Source organism: Gobio gobio, assembly GCF_949357685.1.
Source record: "Gobio gobio genome assembly, chromosome: 3".
NCBI classification, from domain to species: domain Eukaryota; kingdom Metazoa; phylum Chordata; class Actinopteri; order Cypriniformes; family Gobionidae; genus Gobio; species Gobio gobio.
In genome coordinates this window covers 63,952,540-63,976,472 of record NC_137099.1, presented here as the reverse complement: position 1 = coordinate 63,976,472, position 23,933 = coordinate 63,952,540, and the positions used below count along the sequence as shown (strand labels likewise).

Below are 23,933 nucleotides of genomic sequence, written 5' to 3'. Positions count from 1 at the left end.
ATGGACCATATTATCAATATATTGCCTCTGCCCATCTGTCATGCACGCAGCCAAAGCCATGGCATCAGCATATCTCAAAAGTGACATACCATTAACATCACACTTGATTTCATTCGTATAGATGGGAAATAAAATAGGAAATAGCACAACCCCGAGGAACCCCTGTATTTACAAAAACACTATTAGATTTAGAACCATACATTCTGACATGTTAGGGTCTTTATCTGTTATGGATTAACTTGCAGTCTCTGAAGGGAAATGAGTTTGTCATTGAATCATTTAAAAGATTAATTCCCAAACGCTGATCCATCCAATAATAAAACAGGTCGTGATGATTGAGACATCGACTCGTGATCTTTTAAATAGACTAAAACAATGACCATTTGTAAGAACCTCTAGTTTGCAGTTTATTTTGTTTAGTCGTCGGATGTTTTCGTGATTCTCAATTTATACAGAATCGTGGAGCATTAAGCGGATCATCGTCTGTTGTGATGTTTTGTGTTGCTGTTGTGTAGATCAGTTCTGTCCTGCTGTACTGTGTTGCTTCAGGCGACTTTATATTGGCATAATAATCACAGTCTGTATCTGTCACCCGTTCATTACAGCCTTTCTTCCATTAGATTGTAGTACAAGGACTTGGTCTTTGTAAAGCCCTTTTTTAAGTATTTGTGATATCCAAAAAATAATCAAACGGGAACCATGTGGGAACGTTAGGGGAACGTTCTGTGTTTACTGAGATGTCAGCAGAAACACACAAACTGTCAGCAGGAACTTCATTTCTTCATCAGTTCAGTTCAGTAAATCAGTCTGAAACTCTCTGCAGTTCCTCACAGCACTTTCTGAAACTCAAACACCAATAAAACTGCTCTCATCTGTCGGCGGAGAGTAAAATAATACGTTGATATTAGTGGTGGGCTGTTATCGCCGTTAACGTGCTGCGTTAACGTGAGACTCTTATCGGGCGATAAAAAAAATATCGCCGTTAATCTATTCTCAAAGTTGGGTTGGGAGCTGGGTCTATACAACACAAGCTATGATGACTTTCACCTTAAAGGGGCTATATGCGTTTTTCTGAAATTTAAACTCGCGACTGACAGCTGTGGCCAAAAAATAGAACTGCTCTTATTTTCTGCTCGCTCTCGCAGCGGTGGTGACGTCACATCCGCAGACAGCGCGGGAAAAGACGACCCGCCAGAAAATAGGAAAAATAGGATACAGGCTTATAGGTGCACCCACTGTGAGCGGACAAGGTGTCAGTATGCTCATCAGGAGATGTTTGAGTCATAAATGGTAAAATAAAAAGGCTATTGTTACGTTTATTTTGGGGAAAAAGTTGCATATAGCCCCTTTAATATTTTAGCGCGGATGTATACCTAGCCGAATTGCACTGTAGGGGCGAGAGAACGAGTCTTTGAACCTGTGTGTATGCGTACTAGTGTTGTCAAAAATATCCATATTTCGATATGTATCGATACTGAAATATCTGAAACGATACGATACTAATTTTCTAAAGTATTGATATCAGCTGCGCTCTCCTCTCCTCTCCGACCAGTACGATACTAATATAATATCAGCGACTCCATAGACTTCAACGGGGAAAACTGAAGTCAGTTAGAAGCACTCACATGGCTGATGTACTGCAGCCTCAGACTGAGCTTGATGATATAGATGTGACGTGAGCAACCTGTCCGACAGTTGTACGTCTTCCAGTAGTTGAGCAAAGGAAAATCTGAATCACCGAATCTTGTAGAGACAGAGAGGGTGAGCAGGAGCAACTTTTGATGAATGAAGCAAGATCTGCAACATCTCTATCTGCGTTTATGCCTCCACGTCCCCCCAATTGCCTCATAGACAGTAAAAGATTGCCTGCGAGCTTCTCCTCGGGTCTGTACGGTAATTTGCTCAACAGCGCGTCACAGTCGCGTGGTTATGACGCAATCGTTAGCCTATATTTTACAAAAACAGCTTCAATGGGGCGAGAGTGTAAGATACAAGGTAATGGAGCCTTTTATACATTGTCGTGTTTGTTTAGAAATAAACAATGGACGAATGGAGTCTTTAAACGACTCAGATGTAAAGATATTCACTGTCAAAGTGAGGCCAAAATGAATGGGAGTCAATGGGATGCTAACAGCAGGGCTTGGTTAGCAATGGCCTATGGAAGGTACGGTTTCCGGGGGCTGGATTACCCCCTTGGTTGCTCTCCACCGACTGCGCTGATCAAAAGCATGATGGGAAATGACTTGCTGACGACACAGCTTAATGCTTATTGGTTTAAACAACCGTGATGTATGGTTCTCTTTCAAAATGTTTGATTTTAAAACTCTGATATCATGTTTTTATGTGTGAATATTCCCAAACTCTCGGACAGTGCGAACTCTCTGTGGGTTATGTGATTGTTATCATATGTATAAAAATATATACAAAAACATAAGTAAAAATTATTGATAAACACGTCTTTCGAATGGAAATAAATAACAAAAACTTTGGGTGTCTTATTGTCAGGGTTTTTCCTGCATAGAGAATTATGAGGCGGCCGCCTCCATCAAATTTCGTGCCGTCTCCGCCTGTCGACAAAATTCAGACAGGCAATAACTTGCTCAGATTAGGCCTGTCATGATAATTAAATAATCATCGGAAATATATATCGTCACATGATCCTTCAGCAATCATTATTATATTATGATTTGCTGGTACAAAGTCATCTAAAGCCATTCCATAGCTGAATCTGAGGAACAGAATAATATTTACATCGTTATGTTAAAGCCACACTGTGTGATATTTTCCCCCATCTAGTGGTGAAAAGGTATATGACCATCCAGTGAATATCAGTTTCTGTTCCTCTCAATTCCGATTTCGTTTTAAAGACGGCATGAAATCAAATTTTACAATTCGTATTTTTATATGTAATATTTTAGTGTTTACTACAAATGATTTTATCTATTTACCCCCCCCCCCCCCCCCTCGAAACGACTTCTCTTCTCTCCCGGTCATGTGCTATGGCGCGAGGGCGGGGCTATCGCGTTGGGCGTTTCTGCACCGCCTCTCAGACACCTGTCATGCTGATCGCAGCAATTTGCAATTAGCAATATGGTGGTTAGATACATTTTTGGTTGCGCTCCTCAGGTCCTCTTTCCTTTCCCTAAACAACCTACTCTGCGTGCCCGCTGGCTCGAATTCCTGCATTTCGAGGAAGCAGGAATAACGGCGAATTCGCATTTTACAGAAGAATGTTTTAAGAATTTGATGCGATATAAAATGGGTTTAGTCCAAGTACTGCATTTGACAGACACTGCTGTCCCATCGGTGTACACAGTCGGAACGTCAACGAATGTGAAGGTTAGTAAAACGAATTAACTTCCTAACTAGAAAGAATCGTGTAACGTTTTAGTTGGATGTTCTGAAACGCCTCTGTGTGTTTTATTAGTCTGATAGCCACTTACACAAGATGTTGGAATCCAGTGTCCCGCCAAAACTATGACCAGCATCGGTGTACAAGCTACATTCTCTACTCCAAAGCCGAAACGGCGGAGTAAAGGCAAAGTTATATTCTACATGTGTATTTTTGATATTATGAGCAAATAATTATCTATGTGTATTTCGTTCATTTTATGTACCCCACCCCACTTTTGTGTTGAAATTTCAGCGGTCCAGGTAAAACCTTTGTGCCCCTCTGTGTCCTGCTCAACGGATGATCTTGGCGCCAGCTTCGTTCCTCCTTTTATAACGTCTACACCGATCAAAAGGCCACGGATGGGAAATATTGCAGATGAGATCAACAACACCTCGTCGGGTACAATAAAGGAGTCAACAACTTTGGATTCCACATACGAGCCTGATATCACTCCAGATGATAGTCAAAAGTAAGTTTATCTTTATGTTATGCTGTGTGCGTGACTGACTTTAGTGTATAGTACTTATGTGTATGTGCCCTGCTTTCTGTACAGGGTTTGCAAACCCCTCTACAGTGCAGTAAAATATATTTTGTTGACACAGTGAGAACATATCTGTGCAATAATATTACAAATGGTCATCTGTTTTTTGTGTGATATATATATATATATATATATATATATATATATATATATATATATATATATATATATATATATATATTTTTTTTTTTTTTTTTTTTTTTTATTATTATTATTATTTTATTATTATTATTATTATTTATATATATATACAGTGAGGAAAATAAGTATTTGAACACCCTGCTATTTTGCAAGTTCTCAAATTAAGAACTTGCAAAATAGCAGGGTGTTCAAATACTTATTTTCCTCACTGTATATATATATAAATAATAATAATAATAATAAAAAAAAAAAAAAAAAAAAAAAAAATATATATATATATATATATATATATATATATATATATATATATATATATATATATATATATATATATATATATATATATATATATATATATATATATATATCACACAAAAAACAGATGACCATTTGTAATATTATTGCACAGATATGTTCTCACAGTGTCAACAAACCCCAGTGGAGGAGCCAGCCGTACATCAAGAATATCCCAGCTGGAAATCTGCACTTCTGGAGCATCATACATACAAGTTCACAAGGTCTGTTTTTAATCTTGCCATGTATAAATCTTATGGGTCACTATTATTATTCCGCCATATCTTATATCATTGGATCATTGACTCAAGACAAACGATTTCATTTCCGTTATGCTAATATATTGTATAAATATATGTTTACGGTTCTCTCAGCTCTGCGCCTTGAATGTGTGTGTCCGAGGACATTTTTTATCCATCAAAAGGTTGTCCTCATACCAACCATTTTGTGGCACTGGAGGTCTGACCAGAAAACACTTTTGGAACAGGCAAAGCTATCTGGAAAAGCCATAGTTCTGGGAGGTGATATGAGAGCTGAATCACCAGGTAAGAATTTTTTTTTTTTTTTTTTTTTGCCATTTAACTGTTTAAACATGAAGCCACTATTTATGTTGTTAATAATAAGACCCTAAAATAACAATTACAAAAGATTTTAGATCCAAAGGCTGCTGGCAATATCGTCACTTATTTAACTTGATAAACTTAACAAACACATTATTTCCCCCCCTTCTCTGCTCAAGGACATTTTGCAAAGTACGGTAGCTACACAATGATGAGCTTGGATGACAACAGGGTGGTGGACATTCAGTTGGTGCAGGTAAATAAATAACTAAACCCTTTATTTTTTTATTGTACCTTTCCACTCTCCAGCAGGGCAGATTGAATGTGTTGAAGGAATAACAATTATTTTATTCTTTCAGAGTAATGAAGTAGGTGCAAGCCCTCGGATGGAACTGGAAGGGTTTTTGGGGAGCATCAACTTCTCAGAATCTGAAGGTATGAAGATTGGTGCACTTGTCACTGATCGCCATCCTTCGATTCAGAAGTACCTCAGGGAGCAGCGGCCTGACATTCAAAATTTTTTTGACACTTGGCATGTTTGTTCTTTTCAACATGAATTTCCCTTGCAGTAGTTCAGAGTGGATCAATATCACAATATGCAATATGAATACCTTTTGTTTTATAAATAAGATGGTTGGGCTACTTGGCTGTCAAAGTTTAAATTCCATCTGGCTAGCGTGTGCTTGCCTTACACATTGTCAAAAGGCGGATACAACCACATGACTTATGACAACTTATAAATGTTACATGAAAGGGGAAAGTTCTTGCTCTGTGCTAATTTGACATGTTCTCTGTATTAACTGCCCAAGGTCTTGCCAAGAAAATAGATGCTCTTGGGAAAGAACAAGCTTGTGGAGAAGTTCTTTCCTGGAGAAAGAGTGTGGTGAATCACCTCTACTGGTGCGGAGTCTCTTCAAAGTCCGGAGAAGAAGCTGTGGCAAAGTGGAGGTCAATAACAAATCATGTGCAAAATGTCCATCATCACAACAGTGAGCTATTTCCTGTGTGTGCCCATCTACCACTTGAGGAGCGAGCATGGCTGAAACCTTGTAAGTAGCTTAACGTAGCAGTAACGTATTATTTATTTGGGGGGGAAAATTAGTTTTTGATTTTCTCTAAAATAATTAGATTGTGATGCTATAGCCCCCCCCTCGTGGCATAGCACATGAGAGAAGAGAAGTCGTATTGATGGGGGAGGGAAAGTTAACGTATTTGATTAAAGATTATAAGGGTAAATTAATTTTTAAAAAATTAATGAAGTGCACAGATAAATCAGTTATAGTAAACACTACAATATTAAGAATACAAATTTTATTTAATCTTTAATCTCTCATTCAGGCACTAAAGCTTGTGAGAAATCTTGTGACCTCATGCTGCAAGGTCGTCTCTTGAAGGACATTGCAAAATTGAGCCCTCACCACCAGACATCTTCAATTGAAGGCTTTCATAGCCTGATACTGAAATTTGCACCAAATAATGTGGTATTTCCATTCTCAGGAATGTTGAGCAGGTAGGACAAGTGGTCTTCCATTTTAGTTTAAAAGTCTTTTCTTGCAATAAAAATATGGCTTCAAGACCGTGAACAGAGAATGCAATTTTTCAGTAATGGCATTCTCTTTGCATTCTGTCTAACAGGCTAATCAGTATGTAAAGTTGTTGATATTGCATCTTAAACTTTCTCTAAAATATATACCCTTTTTGTAACCTGTAGATTACTCCTTGCTGCTCTTCACTACAATGAGAACGCAGATCGGGAACCAGCACGCAACGAGAGTGGTGACATGGTGGTTCAAGTGAGATGGCCAACGTTCAAGAAGGGCAAATACAGCATTTCCAGCAGGAAAACAGCACCTACATACAGTAATTTGGACAACTGAATCAAAAATGTATATGTTGTTACACTTCAAAATGATAATCAGCACAAATTCACATCTAATGACCCAGTGTTTCAATTCCCTTAATTAAAGATGGCTGGGCATTGACCACTTACTTTTTCAACACTTTTGATATTGTCCATCCATACTCTTATATTCAATTCAATTCAATTCAAATTTATTTGTATAGCGCTTTTCACAATACACACTGTTTCAAAGCAGCTTTACAGAAAGTGCATTTCATAAATGTACATTGAAAAATGTTAGAAAGACAATGTTAAAGAAAAATGTTAGAATAAGTTAATCAATCATGTATTATTTTAGGCCATAACAACGCTGGTGTTGAGTCGTCTCTTCACAGGCGTCGAGTCGTCTCATCACAGGGGCATCTGAAGTCTCCATGAGAGGCTGGATACAAACTGGAGCTGACGAACTAGTTACCTTGGGACTAGTGTCCCGAGATAACAACAGAAAAGCAGATGGGAAATAATTAGCATAGCTGCTGTTCAGAATATTAATGCTTTTGATCCGATTTAACTGTAGTATTAAACGTATTTATAATGTGAATGCTTGGCTAAAGAAATGCGTCTTTAATCCAGTTTTAAACTGGGACAGCGAGTCTGAACCTCGAACAATATCAGGAAGACTATTCCAGAGATTAGGAGCTAAATGTGAAAATGCCCTCTCTCCTTTAGTGGACTTAGATATCCTAGGAATGACCAGAAGCCTCGAGTTTAGTGATCTTAAAGAGCGCGATCTTATATTGCCTCTCGTTTTACCAGGACGTTATTGTAAAATCATTTTTGCTGTTACATTAAACATAATTTTACCATTTTAGACTATGTGGACACCCTGCTGAAGATACTTTTTGAAGATGTCGTTCCCAACCCTGGCCCATACCAGGAACACATGAGTGAACTGAAGGTCCCTTACAATCTGTGTGCTGCCTTTGAAAGGCCCGACCTGCAGGACATTGGTCCTGCTTTGCACAGCATCCTTTGGTTGTTTCAAGTGAACATTTAATGTATGAGAGAGAAACAGAATTTGAGAGTCAGTGAAAGAGGGCAAGTATGCATGAAAGTATGTTTTTTTTTTTTTACAGATAAAATGAGCCAAAAGAGATTTAACCTGGACTGAAAGGTCCAATATGAAATGCACATGAAAAGGATACAATACTAATGCAACACTAGACATTGTTTATAAGAATCACAAGCTGAAGTGTTGTAAAATACATGAAGATACATGCCCAATGAGCATTTCACTGTCCAATGGTCATGCCTAACTGCAACATCTAGTATTGTATTAGTATTGTATCCTTCTCATGGGCATTTCAAATGTTTTGACCTTTCAGTCCGAGTTAAATCTCTAATATGCCTAATAATTCTGCACACCTGTATATAAGGTGTTTTTCTTTCCAGCCTTCATGAACAATTATATATCATTTATAAATGATTAAATACAAAATGAATAGTACTTGTTAAGATTTTGTTTTGGAATTGGTAAAATGTGCTGGGGGAAAAAATAGGATCAGAAATAACGTGCCTAACAATCCTGCATGAGGTGTGTAGTTTTGCAAAAAAAGTCAAATGAGAATGAAATGGTACAAATCAAGTCTTGGCATCATTTATTACAAACAATTGAAACACTATGATGCATGTAACCGAGGCAGTTGGCATCCTTGGTAATGTTCAGAAGGAAATGTATTTCTTATGGGATAACAACGCGGACACTCTTCCCCAGGTAGCCCCAGCACCACCTCACAAATGTCCTGTAGGCAGTGTGACGGTATCGTCTGAAAGTGGAATAGTAGTAAACTTCTCAACCAGTTACGATTAACAAATTGAGATGTAAAGTGTACATTACTGACATGACTTGTGCAGAATAATAGTAATGGCTCAGGTATTCAATATATTACTTACTCCTCCTCTGTAAGGTCGTCTTGGTCATAATCGCCATAGTACTGGAGCATTGATGCATACTCAACTTGCAGAACCCATGGATTGAGACAGACTGCTTCGAACCCAGGGTGTTGAGTCATGCATTCAGGTTGGGGGTGAGCTTCAGAACATTTGTCCATAACCTTTAAAACGGTAACGAAAAAGGTTTGTTGCAGTGATAAATATATAATATAACATCAATTATAATGTTTTTGGGTTTTCCTCTTTCTGATTTGTAGCAAGTTGAATCTATCCTCACTCTTTATCTACTGCTTAAATCTGTGTGTGTGTGTGCGTATATATATGTGTATACATATATATATATTGCTATTGTATCGTGTGTGTATATATATATATATATATATATATACACACATGTACACCCAGCTAACACACGACGTAACAGTTACGTAATTTATTCAGACTTTTTGGTAATTTCATGCTTACCAACTGACAACGTAGTCTCAACGTCGTTTGTCTGTAATTTCCTTACCATAAAATGACCTTCTCACAACCTTGTCAGTACGATCTCTGGACGTTACAAGATTACCATCAACGTTCCAGATACGTACTCCACACGTAATGTTTTGGTAATTTTATGACTCAATGACAACGTAACTACAACGTTGCATGCCTGTAATATCATTGCCATCAAATTACCAACACACAACGTCGCCAGTACAATCTCCTAACGTTATTAGATAACCAAGGACGTCCCAGATACGTACTAAATTCGTAATATATTGGTAATTCCATGACTTACTGGCATCATAAATGCAACGTCACCTGCTCGTAATTTCGTTACCATCATTTGCAGGTTCTTTATGTTCTGATTTATTATGTTCACATTATCAGAATTTGCCATTTAAACTGTGTAATTAAACGTCAGACACAAGATTGAAATTCCCTTTACGTTAAATGTTTCTTTTCAACAATTAAGAATATGAACAATCTTTTTATATACAGTGACGTGACCACACAGGCAATATTATTATCAATATTATTATTAACAATAGTGAACTTGACCATCAGTCGCGTCATCTTGGTCCCTCTCTTGGTTCGCGGCCGGCAGAGGTTCGTATAAATACGGGGTGATTTCTTCCAGAAAATGTAGCTGCTCGCCCTCGTTCTCATCATCAGGCTCCTCAATAAAAAATGCTGCATGTGATGTTACTGGCGGTGAGTCCGGTGGAGAATAATCCTCCACAACTGAGCGAAAACTGGCATTCAAATCTGCCTCCATTTTGTTAACAACGCCCAACTTCCAACGATCCAATTAATTCCCGAAGGACGAAATCAAGCCCCGCCCTAAATTTTTTCTAATTTCAGAGGCCGTTTCACTCGGATATACGTCACAATAAGGAGAAAAAGACGATCTCAACTTCCGTTTCATGCCGCCTTTAACTCCTACGGTGGCCGATTTAGTCCAAGTTTAACATGGCTTCCAGTTCGACCTCGTCCACATTCAACACGGTGCCATCGAGTGTTAAAACGCCAAAGGCGAAGCTTGAAATCCACGGGTATGTCCCTCTTTGGCTAATGTACTTTCAAGATGGAGGAGCAACATGGCGACCGGCATTCAAACCCTCACCCGTATGTATTTTCAATGGCATATTATAAACTTACGAGAATACTTTATTACTTGAAAGAAGTAAATATACATTAATGAGCACATATATATATATATATATATATATATATATATATATATATATATATATATATATATATATATATATATATATATATATAAGGTTCATTTTACATTAGCCCTGCGGTCTGTCCACATGCTATTATGTTCTTAAAGGGTTAGTTCACCCTAAACTAAACACAAATGAAGATATTTTAGTGTAAATCTGATGGCTCTGAAAGGCCTACATTAGCACAATGCACAGTTCACTCTCAAGACCCTTAAAAGGCACTAAAGACGTTGTTACAAAGTCCATCTCACTACAGTGGTTCTAAAATAACTTTATGGAGTGACAAGAATAGTTTTTGTGCGCAAAAAAAACCTAAATAACGACTTATATCATGATGACCGATTTCAAAACAAGGCATCATGAAGCTTCGAAGCGTTATGAATCAGTGAGTCGATTCAGCAGTTTGAATCGCCAAAGTCACGTGATTTCAGCAGTTTGACGGTTTGACACGCGATCCGAATCATCATTCGGCTCACTGATTCATAACGCTTCGAAGCTTCATGAGGCCGTGTTTTGAAATCGTCATCACTATGTAAGTCGTTATTTAGGGTTTTTTTGCGCACAAAAACTATTCTCGTCTCTTTATAAAGTTATTGTAGAGCCACTGTAGTGAGATGGACTTTGTAACGACTAATATTTAATTTAATATTAAAAATACTATGGTAGTCAATGGTTGCTCTATCTGGCTGGTTAAACACATTCTTCTAAATATCATCTTTTGTGTTCAGTAGAACAAAGAAACTCATACAGGTTTGGAACAAGTTGAGGGTGAGTAAATGACAGAGTTTTCATTTTTGGGTGAACTATCCCTTTAACTGGAGTGCATAAGGAGATTTATTGAGTGCCATATCAACTGACCAGGTGCCTTTGCGGGGACTTATTTAAAGACTTCGCTCCAGGCTATATTGGAGATGGAAGAAAAGGAATCCAGTGTGCATTTTCCTCAACCAAAGAGTTTGAGGATTACTGCTCAGCAGACTGCTTCATCTGTGACGACAATCACTACAGCCCCAAGGACAACTAGAGTTCATATAAAACTGCTTGATCTGACTGCTGTGATCAGTTTGTTGAACTTGCCAAACAAAATATCATTAAGAACTTTTTTTTTTCTTGGTGCTTTTATTATTTTTGCATTTTCCTTGAATGTGTACATGTATTTAAGTTTTTAAAAAGACCTTGTTGTTTTATAACTTTGTGATTAAAATTAGAGACAAAAACTTGACTCCTTTTTGCCTCCACTCAACAGAAAATATGATCTGAATGAAATAAAATGGCTTTATTTTAAAATGTTCTATATACACATTAAAAAAATAATATTACTTGTGGTGATGCCATGCTATTAATCCATCAAATTTGGGTTTAAAAGCTCTACAATTGTGTGATTTAAAATGTTGCATGTATGTAGAGTGAAACTAGGATAACTTAAGCATCACACATGTAAATAATTACTTATTCATCAATAATGACGTATTATTATTTATCAGTACTAGTACTTCACACGTTAGAATGTCATCCCAATACAATATTGAGCGTTCATGCCATTTAAGACCAGCGCATGCGCATAACTGAGATCGGTACATATTGGATGATCCAGCTACGTCATCGTGCTACAGGCTGCAGCGAGGACTTCTTGCACTTTTCCCCCCACAAAACCATTTTATGGAATAATTCCGATATTAAAATTAGAAATAGATCCCTTTTTTTTGATAAATGGTTTAATAAAAACATAATTTTTATTGTAAACTGTAATGGTGATCTGTTATCTTATGAGAGTTTTATGAATACCTACCAATACCCTGTCCCGTTTAAAGAATTTAACTCTGTTATAAAGGCTATTCCAAGTGGTTTAATATGTCTGATGAAAGCTTCCCTAACCCATGAGTCATGTTCTAAACAACTATCTTTATGTTTAGGAGGTTTTTCCCTTTTAAGTAAAGATTGTAATAACAAATGTATCCGTCAACTCTCTCATTCAAGAAATGTAATTACTCCAAGGGGGACATTTTTTGGGGTTCTATAATAGATAACATTAAATGGAGGAAAACATGGTTACTACCATATAAATATTGCATACCCAATAAAATGAGAGAAGTGCATTTTAAAATTCTGCATAATATATACCCTTGTAATGCACTTTTATCCAAATACTGTGATGTAGATGATATATGCACCTTCTGTAAAAATGAAAATGAAGACATCTGTCATTTGTTTTTCTCTTGTAAGGTATCATCAATTTTCTGGAATGATTTGAGCTCTTATTGTTTTTCTAAAATTAATATGAACTGTAATCTATGCATCAAGTCTTTTTGAAAACCCAAACAAATCTTTAGAATCTTCTGTTAACTTCCTTATCCTTGTGGCAAAGTTTTACTTTCACAAACAGGGTTTCTTAAGAAAATTCCTACTTGTATAGACTTCTTATGCGAAGTAGAGTATTTAATCAAATCACTAAGAATAATTGAAAATAGAAAATGTACGTCTTTTTTGATGAAATATGATGAGATCTTTCATGTTACATGATTATTTTATGGGTGCCTTTTTTATTCTTTATTAATTTTTTTCTTTTTTTCTCTCTGTATGTTCCGTTCTTTTTATTTATTTCCATTTTTGTCCTATGATTGTTGTTTATTAAGCATATTGTCGGAAAAATATAGATTTATAAGAGATGTGTGTTTGCACTATTGTAATTTGTTACTTCTTGAATGAATAAAAAAAAAAAAAAGATTTGGAGAAAAGAAGAGTAAATATCTCCTCTATTATATATAAAAAAAATAAAAAAATAAAAAATTCTTGCACTGCAGCCGACTAGTCCCGGCTGAATTTCAGGCGAGGGGCATCTCCAACAAGCCTATTGGTAGCTGTGCCCGTTGCGTCACTGCGGCGCGACGAAGGCTCTTCTTCTTCTTCTTCTTCTTCCTCTTTGGCGTTTCACGGCAGCTTAAATCCAATTTGTTGCAACGAGGGCTCGTTCGAATGCGGCGTACGTCCTTCCTTCCCTGGGCCGCGAAGAGGGAAAGTACGAGGATCATTTACGGCCTAGCCTAGCCTAGCCCATCTCCCGTTCGCAGGGATTGGGACAGCCCTCGTCGCGCCGCGGTGACGCAATCGCACTTCCATTTCGACGGGTGTAGCCAAGAAAGAAGGAAAAAACAAGGTTGCACAGAATTGGTGCACACAGAGTTTGACTCTCAACGCCTAAATCGCCAGTATTATTGGTGTTTGAGTTTCAGAAAGTGCTGTGAGGAACTGCAGAGAGTTTCAGACTGATTTACTGAACTGAACTGATGAAGAAATGAAGTTCCTGCTGACAGTTTGTGTGTTTCTGCTGACGGGTAAGTGCTCAAGATCTCTACTAAACCTGTTTATTATCTAATATTAATATATGTAATGTGTGTGTGTGTGTGTGTGTGTGTGTGTGTGTGTGTGTGTGTGTGTGTGTGTGTGTGTGTGTGTGTGTGTGTGTGTGTGTGTGTGTGCGCGCAGTGAGCAGTTCACGGTCTGAAAACATTACAGTGACAGGAACAGAGGGAAGACAAGTGGAGATCACGTGCCCTTATATAGAAGGAAATAAATACTCTTACAAATACTTTTACAAAGGAGTTTACAGTAGCCGCACCAGTTTAATAGAATCTGATGGAATAGAGACCTTTGCCACGAATGGCAGATTCTCACTGAGGGATAAACGTCAGAGATCATTTATAGTGACCATCAGTCACCTGAGGATGGAAGATGCTGGAACGTACGGCTGTAAAGCTGGATATGGAATTGAAAACTACCATGAAATCCATCTGGATGTGATCAGAGGTGCCTGATATTCATTAAAAACACTGTTTATTGTGTTATGAATGTATTTGAATGGCGTGACGGCTCTTCTTCATTTCTCAGCTCCAGAGACAACAAGGGCTGTCCAGATCTCAACATCCACCATTCATCCATTCACAACCGCCAGCTCTGACCACACCAGCACAGGTAACTACACACACACACACACACACACACACACACACACACACACACACACACACACACACACACACACACACACACACACACACACACACACTGACCACACCAGCACAGGTACCTGCACACACTAGGGCTGTTAAAATTGCTAAAAAATTACGTTCGAATATTCCCTCTAAAAAAAGCATGAATATTCAAACTATTCGAACATCTGGTTGTGCATTTTATCAATGACGCGCATTACGTCAATAACAGGACAAATGAATACAAAGAGACATAACTACTTGTATAGGTAGTCTATTTAAGTTTACATATATTTGACAACGTATTACCTACACAAAAACAAGTAAATCAACTAATGACCGCAGACCTCACTCTCTCGCCCTCACGCTCTCTGCGCATAACGGTTTAAATGAACAAACACATTTTGAGACTGATCAAGAGTTTTGTGCCAGCAATTTAAGGTCGTGACTCTTGTCAAATATAGCAGGCTTCACTCAGTGATTGAAACAAATATTAATATAAGTTTTCCAGCATATTATTGAACGCTCCGAGCGAGCTGTGCTGTGGTAAACATGGAACTTTTCCTTGACATGAAACGGTAAATAATCAAACCAGTGGAAGCAGTGCATTTATCCTTTATTCATGCAATATCTCTTCAGTCAGTACCTCGGTTCCATTGCTGGACAGAACTCCATGAAGCCCCATCCACGACACTGATCGCTCTCATGTCCTTACTTCACCACTAGATGGGGGAAAATATCACACAGTGTAGCTTAACATGGCTTCCAGTTCGACCTCGTCCACATTCGACACGGTGCCATCGAGTGTTAAAACGCCAAAGGCGAAGCTTGAATTTACGGGTATGTCCCTCTTTGGCTAATGTACTTTCGAGATGGAGGGGCAACATGGCGACCCGCATTCAAACCCATTACCCATATGTATTTTCAATGGCATATTATAAACTTACGAGAATACTTAATTACTTGAAAGAAGTAAATATACATTAATGAACACATATATTTTTGAAAGAACTAAGTGTTTTTAGCTAAAAATAAACAAAAAAAGTTACACAGTGTAGCTTTAATATCACAGCATTTTCTTTATAGCAGTTTTCAGAAAATTAAACGCGTTGCTTTTCTGTACGTAGCATGGTTTATTACTATGCATTAAAGAGAAGCGTTTTTCATGTTAAGCGTTTTAAACTGTCACGTCTTCGCACATCAATCTTGAGGGTGGATAATTAATGACACAAATTGTATTTTCGGCTGAACTAACCCTTTAATGTGCCATTTTACCGTTTTCTTTAGCACTTTCTTTGCTCTGCAGTTTCTGAGTGAATTCATCGTCACATGAGCGCAGCTTTACTTCATGTGTGTTTTTCATTTGACAGAAACTTTTATCCAAAGTGACGCTGTATCGATGCAGATAATAAAGTGTCTTCTAGGGCTGCAACGATGACGTTGACTACGAAAATACATCGACATGCGTGAAATGCGTCGACGCGTCACATTATTTACGTCCTAGAATCGAACAGATCTAGAATAATGGCGGCTTCTGCTCCCTGGCATATTGAAAATGATCATTTATCATATAAAGCCAGACCGCGACATTCAAAAGTGTGGGAGTACTTTAAACAGAAGCCGAATAAAACTGTGCTTTGTACGCTCTGTAACGCCGGTTTCACACAGCACGCGGTGGCAGAGCAGAAGCTGTGTGTGTGGAGAGCAGGAGTCGCGCGCGCCCTTTTCGCCAGTGTTCGTCTCACGCAGCTGAACCGTGGCATGTGTATTGCAAATACAGACGAATATTGTCCATTCTGTCACATTTTCCGGTGTTCTTCTCCGACCCCAGTACGTCTCATGCTTTTATTTATAATGGGCAGCATATATCTGCTTCAAATGCGACCGGGTCCCAAACACATATGCAAATATAACATGCCTTATATAGGTTGTTTACATGATTAAAGTAGTGTTAAAGTTAAGATATGCCTCTAGTTTTAATCATTTAAATGTGTCTTTGAAGTTTGGGCAAAAACTTCTGGCAGCTTTAGTTGTTGTTTATGCACATGTATATCTTCAAAATAGACGACTAGTTATACATTAACACTGCTGAAAGCTCCCGTATGTGAACCTTTTGCAGATAAATACAAGTGCATTTTCATTTACTATTGACACAAATCATTACGTAAATCATACTCAACTATTATAGTAATCAACATTTCCTAGTTAGGCCTACTCTGTATACATTTTATGATGAATAGTATCATTAGTTATACATAATGTTTAAAATGCTTCTTGTGTTCATATATTTCATTATAAAATGGCTTAAGTACACTACCCTTCCTGAAATACAATTAATATTGTCATCATTCATTGATTTCATGTTAAAATAATATACAAATTCACTACCCTCTTTGAAATGCAATAATCAGTAAAAAAAGAACATCAGATTAATCCGGAAAATAATCGTTAGATTAGTCGACAGAAAAAAAAATCGTTAGTTGCAGCTCTAGTGTCTTCTAATGTAATGTGATTATCAGTCATCAGTGTGACGGACAGAAAACACATCCTCCGTTCATATGCAGCAATAGCACAGAGCCAACAATGTTATGTGTGTTTGTCTACTGTGATTATATCATAGAACTGACTCGTCGAACAGAAACCGTAAGAACAACAAAAGGAAATACTACTATCAACCAAGCACACAAACTACACTACCCATAATGCAACGGCCTCATCTCTGATCACACGATCGCTCTTTGAAAGGAAATTGGTTTGAACATTTGTTGAGACACATTCAGCTTTCATGTGTTTAACTTGGTTTGACATCAACCGTAAAGAGAAGATATACACAATATAACAACTATATATTTACAATATTACTACATGTTTAACAGGACAATAATCAAAATGATTAATCAAAATGATGCGTACAGGCATTCCTGGTGCTGTCGTTGTGGTTTCGGTTCTGCTGGTTTTGATTCTGTGCTCTGTAACGTCACTCATCCTGAGTAAGAGGAATAGGAAGAGGAAACGTGGGACAGGTACAGTTTGTCTGTGGCTTTAAAGTCCTGTTTTTAGTGTTTGAATTGATTTGACTCAGTCTTTTCTATCTCTTCAGCTACAAATGTGCAGCACAACACAGAGGTGAGTGTTAAAATCTTGTCAGAAATACATTTTAAATTATAGTTTATTGGTCAACAGAGTGTAAATTATAGATGTATGTGTTGTTTTTCAGACTGACCGCATGTATGAGATTCCAAACACAGATTTCACCATGGCATCGTCTTCATCCAATAAGACGCCTGCATCTGTATCCAATAAGACGCCTGCATCTGTATCCAATCAGACGCCTGCATCTGTATCCAATCAGACGCCTGCATCTGTATCCAATCAGACGCCTGCATCTGTATCCAATCAGACGCCTGCTTCACACCTCAACAGCGATTATACTGTTTACCCCACAGTGACCAATCAGCAGCCGGATTCAAACCCCAGTCACACCCACTTGACCTATCAGGTGACAGACACAGACTTTGATTTTTATGCCAATATAAAGTCGCCTGAAGCAACACAGTACAGCAGGACAGAACTGATCTACCCAACAGCAACACAAAACATCACAACAGACGATGATCCGCTTAATGCTCCACGATTCTGTATAAATTGAGAATCACGAAAACATCCGACGACTAAACAAAATAAACTGCAAACTAGAGGTTCTTACAAATGGTCATTGTTTTAGTCTATTTAAAAGATCACGAGTCGATGTCTCAATCATCACGACCTGTTTTATTATTGGATGGATCAGCGTTTGTGAATTAATCTTTTAAATGATTCACTGGCAAATACAAATCACTTTGCGATGTGAAACGGGCAGTGTTGGGCACGTTACTTTAAAAAAGTAATTCGTTTCAGGTACTAGTTACTTCTTACAAATAGTAACTGAGTTACATCATTATAAAAGTAACTAATTATCAGGGAAAGTAACTACTGTTTTTTTTTTTCTCAAATATGTCAAATAACGTGGATATAAAATATGCTAAATATGTTAAATGAATGAATTGGACACAAAATAGAATAAATTATTATTATAAACATTGTACATTAATCTACAATATTGTAATGTTGCTGTGGGACAATGTGAGAGACACCTATCAAATTCAATACATTACTGTAAATATTATCAGTAGACCTACTATTATAGGTGGGGGGAAAAATCAATTCTTAGATGCATCGCAATGCGGACGTGGGCGATTCTGAATCGATTCACAAATGTAAAAAAAAAAAAAAGATTTTCTAAATGTTGCTAACGTAATAATACGGAACGAAAAAAGTGCATCACCCAGACAGTCTGTGGCTTGCTCATAACAGATACGCATGATGCAACCGGCGCCCTCAACATTAAAAGCAAGCGTGTGGAAGCACTTTGGCTTCTATGAAGGGGAAAATGACATTGCCACACCATATGTAAGTTGTGTAAAACGAAAATGAAATATTTTGGAAACACAACAAACATGAGGAATCACATTACCCGTTTCCACCCAGAGGAGGAAAAACGCTTGTTACCGGTAGTTGTTGCTGCCAACCAGAGGACCATTGAGCAGGCGATGGAGTCAAAGCTTCCACCCGGCTCGGAAAGGGCAAAGCGGATTACAAGCGCTATCGCTAATTTTACTGTCAATGTTTTGCGTCCGTATTCAGTCGTTGAGAACCAGGGCTTTCGCGCTATGTTGCACACTTTGGAGCCAAGATATAACGTTCCAAATATATTGGAAGTAAATTCATTATTGGTCATTACAAATACTTTGCTTTAAAATTACCATGTGAGAAAAAAATAAAATCTGTATAGAGAAAAAGATGCATCGATAATCGTTTTATAATCGCATCGCAGCCCTCTGAATCGTAATCGAATCGGATCGTGAGGTGCCTGCCTAGAGATTCCCACCCCTACCTACTATAGTGTAAATATTATCAGTACTATTCTACTCCTTTGGTAGTGGAGCTCACGTTATCGCCTGGGTTTTTAGCCACTAATTTTGTGGCGGCATGAGATGATGTGAGGCGATTCATTAGATTACACACCTGCAAACTTGCCGTTTTCTTGGTCAATTGGGTCATTTACGTGAATCGTGTAGAACCGGAGAGTTTTTTTTGGGGGGGCACGCATGTAACGTTACCGAACAGTTTCCGGGTGCACTCTTTAACAGTTCACAGTCGGCTTGTTTTAAGCGCGGAACACACTTCATACAGTTCCCACACGAACATATTAAGTATTCAGTCCATTTTATCACGAAATTCAAACGCTACATGCCGTTTTGACGCTCTATGTGGCGTGACTGGTCACTGATTACAGTTCAAGCGGCCGCGCAACGCGATCATCTGTGAAGGCGATCTATCATCTCTTACTAAAGAATAAACATGAATGACCATCTGAAGGTATGCTGAGGATACATTACAGCTTACTGTCATGTATATATGTGGTGTAATCGCTCAATCAGAGTTTCAACGCGTCCATATAACTGCTTGTAAACTAAACAATATCATGTAACATTAGCATCACATTTACCTCAGGCAGTCATTTAGTGTCCACAGAATTTTATTCACTAGAGAAATCAACTCTTTCACTAAATATATGCTCTATATTAGCCTATATATTCAATAATATTCTACTTAACTTGTTAGTGATGTCTTGATTATTTCATGCATGTTAAATAAACCTGTCATGAAAATGACAGACACTGTGTATACATTATTATATTTCAACAACAAATTGGAGAAAAAAAACTATTTCGAATTAGATTTAGAAGTTAATGCAACAACTGCCTTATGTGAAGTTTACATGTTTGCATACAATGTGTTATTTGAGTGTTGATTATTATACCTAAAAATAAATAGCAACTGAATTTAGGCTAATAGTTTGGGTTCTGTTGTTAACCTTTTAATATTAATGTGGGGCTCCCTATATAATTTACAGAAATATCTTCAATAAACTTTTAGATATAATTTAATTCATTCAAGGACAGACACTTCCCCCTCCCCCCACTGCCACCTTTTTTACTCAGGAGTTTGCAGGTCTGATTCTTAAATCCCAATAATCAATTAGCCATTAGCCATAGAACATTTTAGAGCCTCCCATCCAATAAATCGCAATAGTCCTTCTGCTTTGTTACTATTGATATGAAACAAAGTGTCAGATTTCAAATTACATCCATTTTATTATGGAAATCAAAAACATAAATACTGTGTTGGTGGTGTGGCGTGAGATCGCTCAACACTCAAAAAAGAGAGTACAAAATTGTACTTGTACTCAAAATTGCTCCAACCCTACTAAGCCACCATAGTATAAAACTCATGGCTCCCAGCATGCATTGCAGCATTAAGTATGTCACCATTGTTGAGATTCATATGCTGATTCTTGATATATGTGTGCATCTAAACTTTTCTCCCCGAAAATGTATTTAAAAATCAGAAATTCAGAATGTCTGATCTTTTGGCAAGAAAGTATGACACTGATCACCATAATGGCGACCAAACATTTTCACTAAAACATCAACATCTAAACCTCTGTTAATTCTCAATAAGAGCTTCTATAGATGTCTATCAGGGTTGGAGTCAAACTCTGCAGGACAGTGACTCTCTAGGACTGATCTTGTCTACTCCTGCTCTAAGTAGAGGAAAACAATGGTATAATTGTACCCTAAGGACCAATTGTGTACCTTTAAAGGTGCAGTTATACGTTTTTGATCCTGAATGAACAAAATTGTACCTCCACTATACCTTTTATTCTGAGAGTGAAGAGAAGCAGACACATGGACGGATCTTCTCTTCCTCCTTAATACCAGTTACAACGGCAAATAAACATGAATGAGCATCAGAAAATTAATATAGATTAAATGATCTTAGCAGTGCTTGCTTTCTCATATTTCGGTCTTTGATCTTTTAACTGATAAATAAAATGCAGCTCATATCTTTTGCTTTCTTTGACGTGAACTCCGTTAAATGTGTATATAGCGCGGGAATTGAAGATCGGACTTATATTCGTTTTGAGGAGAGGTGTATGGTAAGACGACCTGCATGTTTTTATTTTTATTTTTTTATTTGTTTAGATTGTGTAGCCCGTTTCGTTTCCAAGTGCCTAACCTCAACTTATAAAAAATGCCTTTTTACTGTGGTGGTGTTGGTGATAGTAGGCTAAACGTTTTAAGGGATCATGAACTGGCTTTTTAAATTTTTTTATACTGTTGTCTGAGGTCAACTTATGACGTTCGCGTGGTTTTTACATTCAAAAACATCATAATGAATAACTCGCAAAATGTCTTTATCAAACAAACACAATGATTCATCTCTCATCCGCCTGCGATTGACTGGAATGTTATTATTTTATTAAAGTTATTTGGCCCGCCCGATCGATGAATATAACCGCGAACCGTACACACGCGGGCGCCCTTCAAATATCGAGTCAAGAGAGTGAACAACGCACATCAAGACAGTAATGAACCAAGAACACCACAAATAAAGTATTCTCCAGCCTGTGACAGCGTGCTAAGGTATGTTCAGTTAGACACATAATCCATAGATATCAAACGACCTGTAACAATGCAATACTATCACATATAAAAAAACATTTTTACTCACATTAGTGTTAGGGGTGGGCGATATCTCGATATTTAAAATATATTTGATTTGTTTTCTACCTTATATATTTTTTAAACACGTATATATCGATATATTGTTTATATTTAATTCTGATTCCGCCACTTTGCTTGTTTGCCTTCTCTGTGCTGCGCTCGCGCCTCCTTGCTTTTGTTCCCCTTCCCCTTGCGTGTTGTCATGGCGGCGTCCGCAACCAGCTCGGAGGCTACAGAACTGGTCTTAAAAACAACTGGCTCCATTATATGGAGATACTTTGGTTTTTAGGCGTCGGGCGAACAGCAGACAGATGTCTACTGCCATGAATGCCGACAGTTGGTTCTCAAACACTTGATCCAAGATGCAGTTTACCTAGGCAGCATTACTTTGCGAGACAAGAACTCCCGCGACTGTACACTACGGAGAGAGAGCGGCTTGCTTTCTGGAGAAGGTTACTTACTATGCCCTTGATTTGAGTTGTTTTATTTTTGAATGAAAATTCATTATTTGCATGCGTTTTAAAGCGCGTAGGGCACCATGCGCTTTCCCGAGCGTGCGCACTAAAAGCCTGTCAAACAAGTGATTACTGGACTAAATCTTACTGCGCTAATACTGTCAAATACACACAAGGTTAACATAAACACAGTCGGTTATGTCTAAAGTGAAAGTAAAATCGGCGTGTGTTTGTATATTAGATGCGTGAAAGTCTTAAATTGACAGCAGGGCTGCCGCTTGTCCTTAAAGGGACAGTTAACTCTAAAATGATGTAATTATTTACTCACTCTAATGTTGTTCCAAACCGGTATTAATTTCTTCTGTTGAACACAGACAGCTGATGGTAGCGATTGACATTCATATTATTATTTCCTACAATGGGGACCAGCAACTGTTTGGTTTCCAATATTCTTCAAAATATGTCCAACAGAAGAAAGAACTTTATTCAGGTTTAAAAAAAACTTGAGCGTGAGTAATCAATGACAGAATTTTCATTTTTGAGTGAACTATTCCTTTAGTGGTTAATAAAATAACAAAAGACAAAGACAAAATCACTCACGGCTCTTGACTGAAAAACTAATACAGTAGCTTTGATAAGAATCAATGTATATTTTATAGGGAAGTCTAATAAGTGTTTTATTTTAACATTTATTAATTCAATTTCATACTTAAATGCTGCTGTACAGCTCTGAGCTGCCAGTGTAAATCTTTATAAATATATATTTATTTTATATTATACAGTACACTAGGAATGTACAAGGTTTTTTAAAAGTAAAGTTTTAAGTTTATGTAAGGTTTTTCAAGTCTTTTAAGTAAAATAAAGAAAGAGTATTGCAATAAAAAAATAGTATTTTTTCCTCCTTAAGCTCTTGCTGTTCGGCTAAGAATAGAATAGCAAAAATCTGATGCAACAAGCCATCAGAACCGAACCGAACCGAACCGAAAACCGTGGTAAAAAAAAAACGAGGTATGTATTGAACTGTGGACTTGCTGTATTGTTGCATCCCTACTTTGTTCCTACATGAACTGCCTACCTCTTTGCACTTCAATAAAAAAATAAGACTTTGTGGTATTTGGCATATTTGTTTTTGCAGTAGTTTTTGGGGGGTTATTTTTCCTGTAAAGATATTGAGATATATATCGTATATCGAGATATAGCAAAATATATCGAGATATATTTTTTGCTCCATATCGCCCAGCCCTAATTAGTGTGTTGCTTCATTCGTTCATGTAATCTCAACCTGTCTGCAAATCCAGTCTCTCGTTTACAAACGACTCCGTGGTTAAATGAACATGCGTGCAAAGTCAAAATTCGATGCTGTTTAGCTCTATGCTGCTCTTAGCTGTCATGATAGTGGCACGAGTCGGTGGGCGGGGCTACAGAATCAGGCGTTGTTCTT

At 37.6% G+C, this 23,933-nt stretch overlaps 1 protein-coding gene across 2 annotated transcripts; it reads left to right on the top strand.

Annotated features, from left to right (window-relative positions):
- Positions 1-13,265: 13,265 nt before the first annotated feature.
- LOC307124037 (uncharacterized protein) lies at positions 13,266-20,857 on the top strand. Of its 2 annotated transcripts, XM_079813002.1 has the most exons (6): positions 13,266-13,773; positions 13,925-14,245; positions 14,327-14,410; positions 17,343-17,450; positions 17,528-17,553; positions 17,645-20,857. In XM_079813002.1, exons 1-6 carry the CDS (start codon positions 13,734-13,736, stop codon positions 18,074-18,076), a joined length of 1,011 nt encoding a protein of 336 aa, XP_079669128.1. In that variant the 5' UTR covers positions 13,266-13,733; the 3' UTR covers positions 18,077-20,857. The 2 variants fall into 2 exon arrangements, with proteins under 2 accessions (XP_079669128.1, XP_079669129.1); XM_079813003.1 differs by lacking the exon at positions 13,925-14,245 and having other exon boundaries at positions 13,540-13,773; positions 17,645-20,164.
- The last annotated feature ends 3,076 nt before the right edge of the window (positions 20,858-23,933 follow it).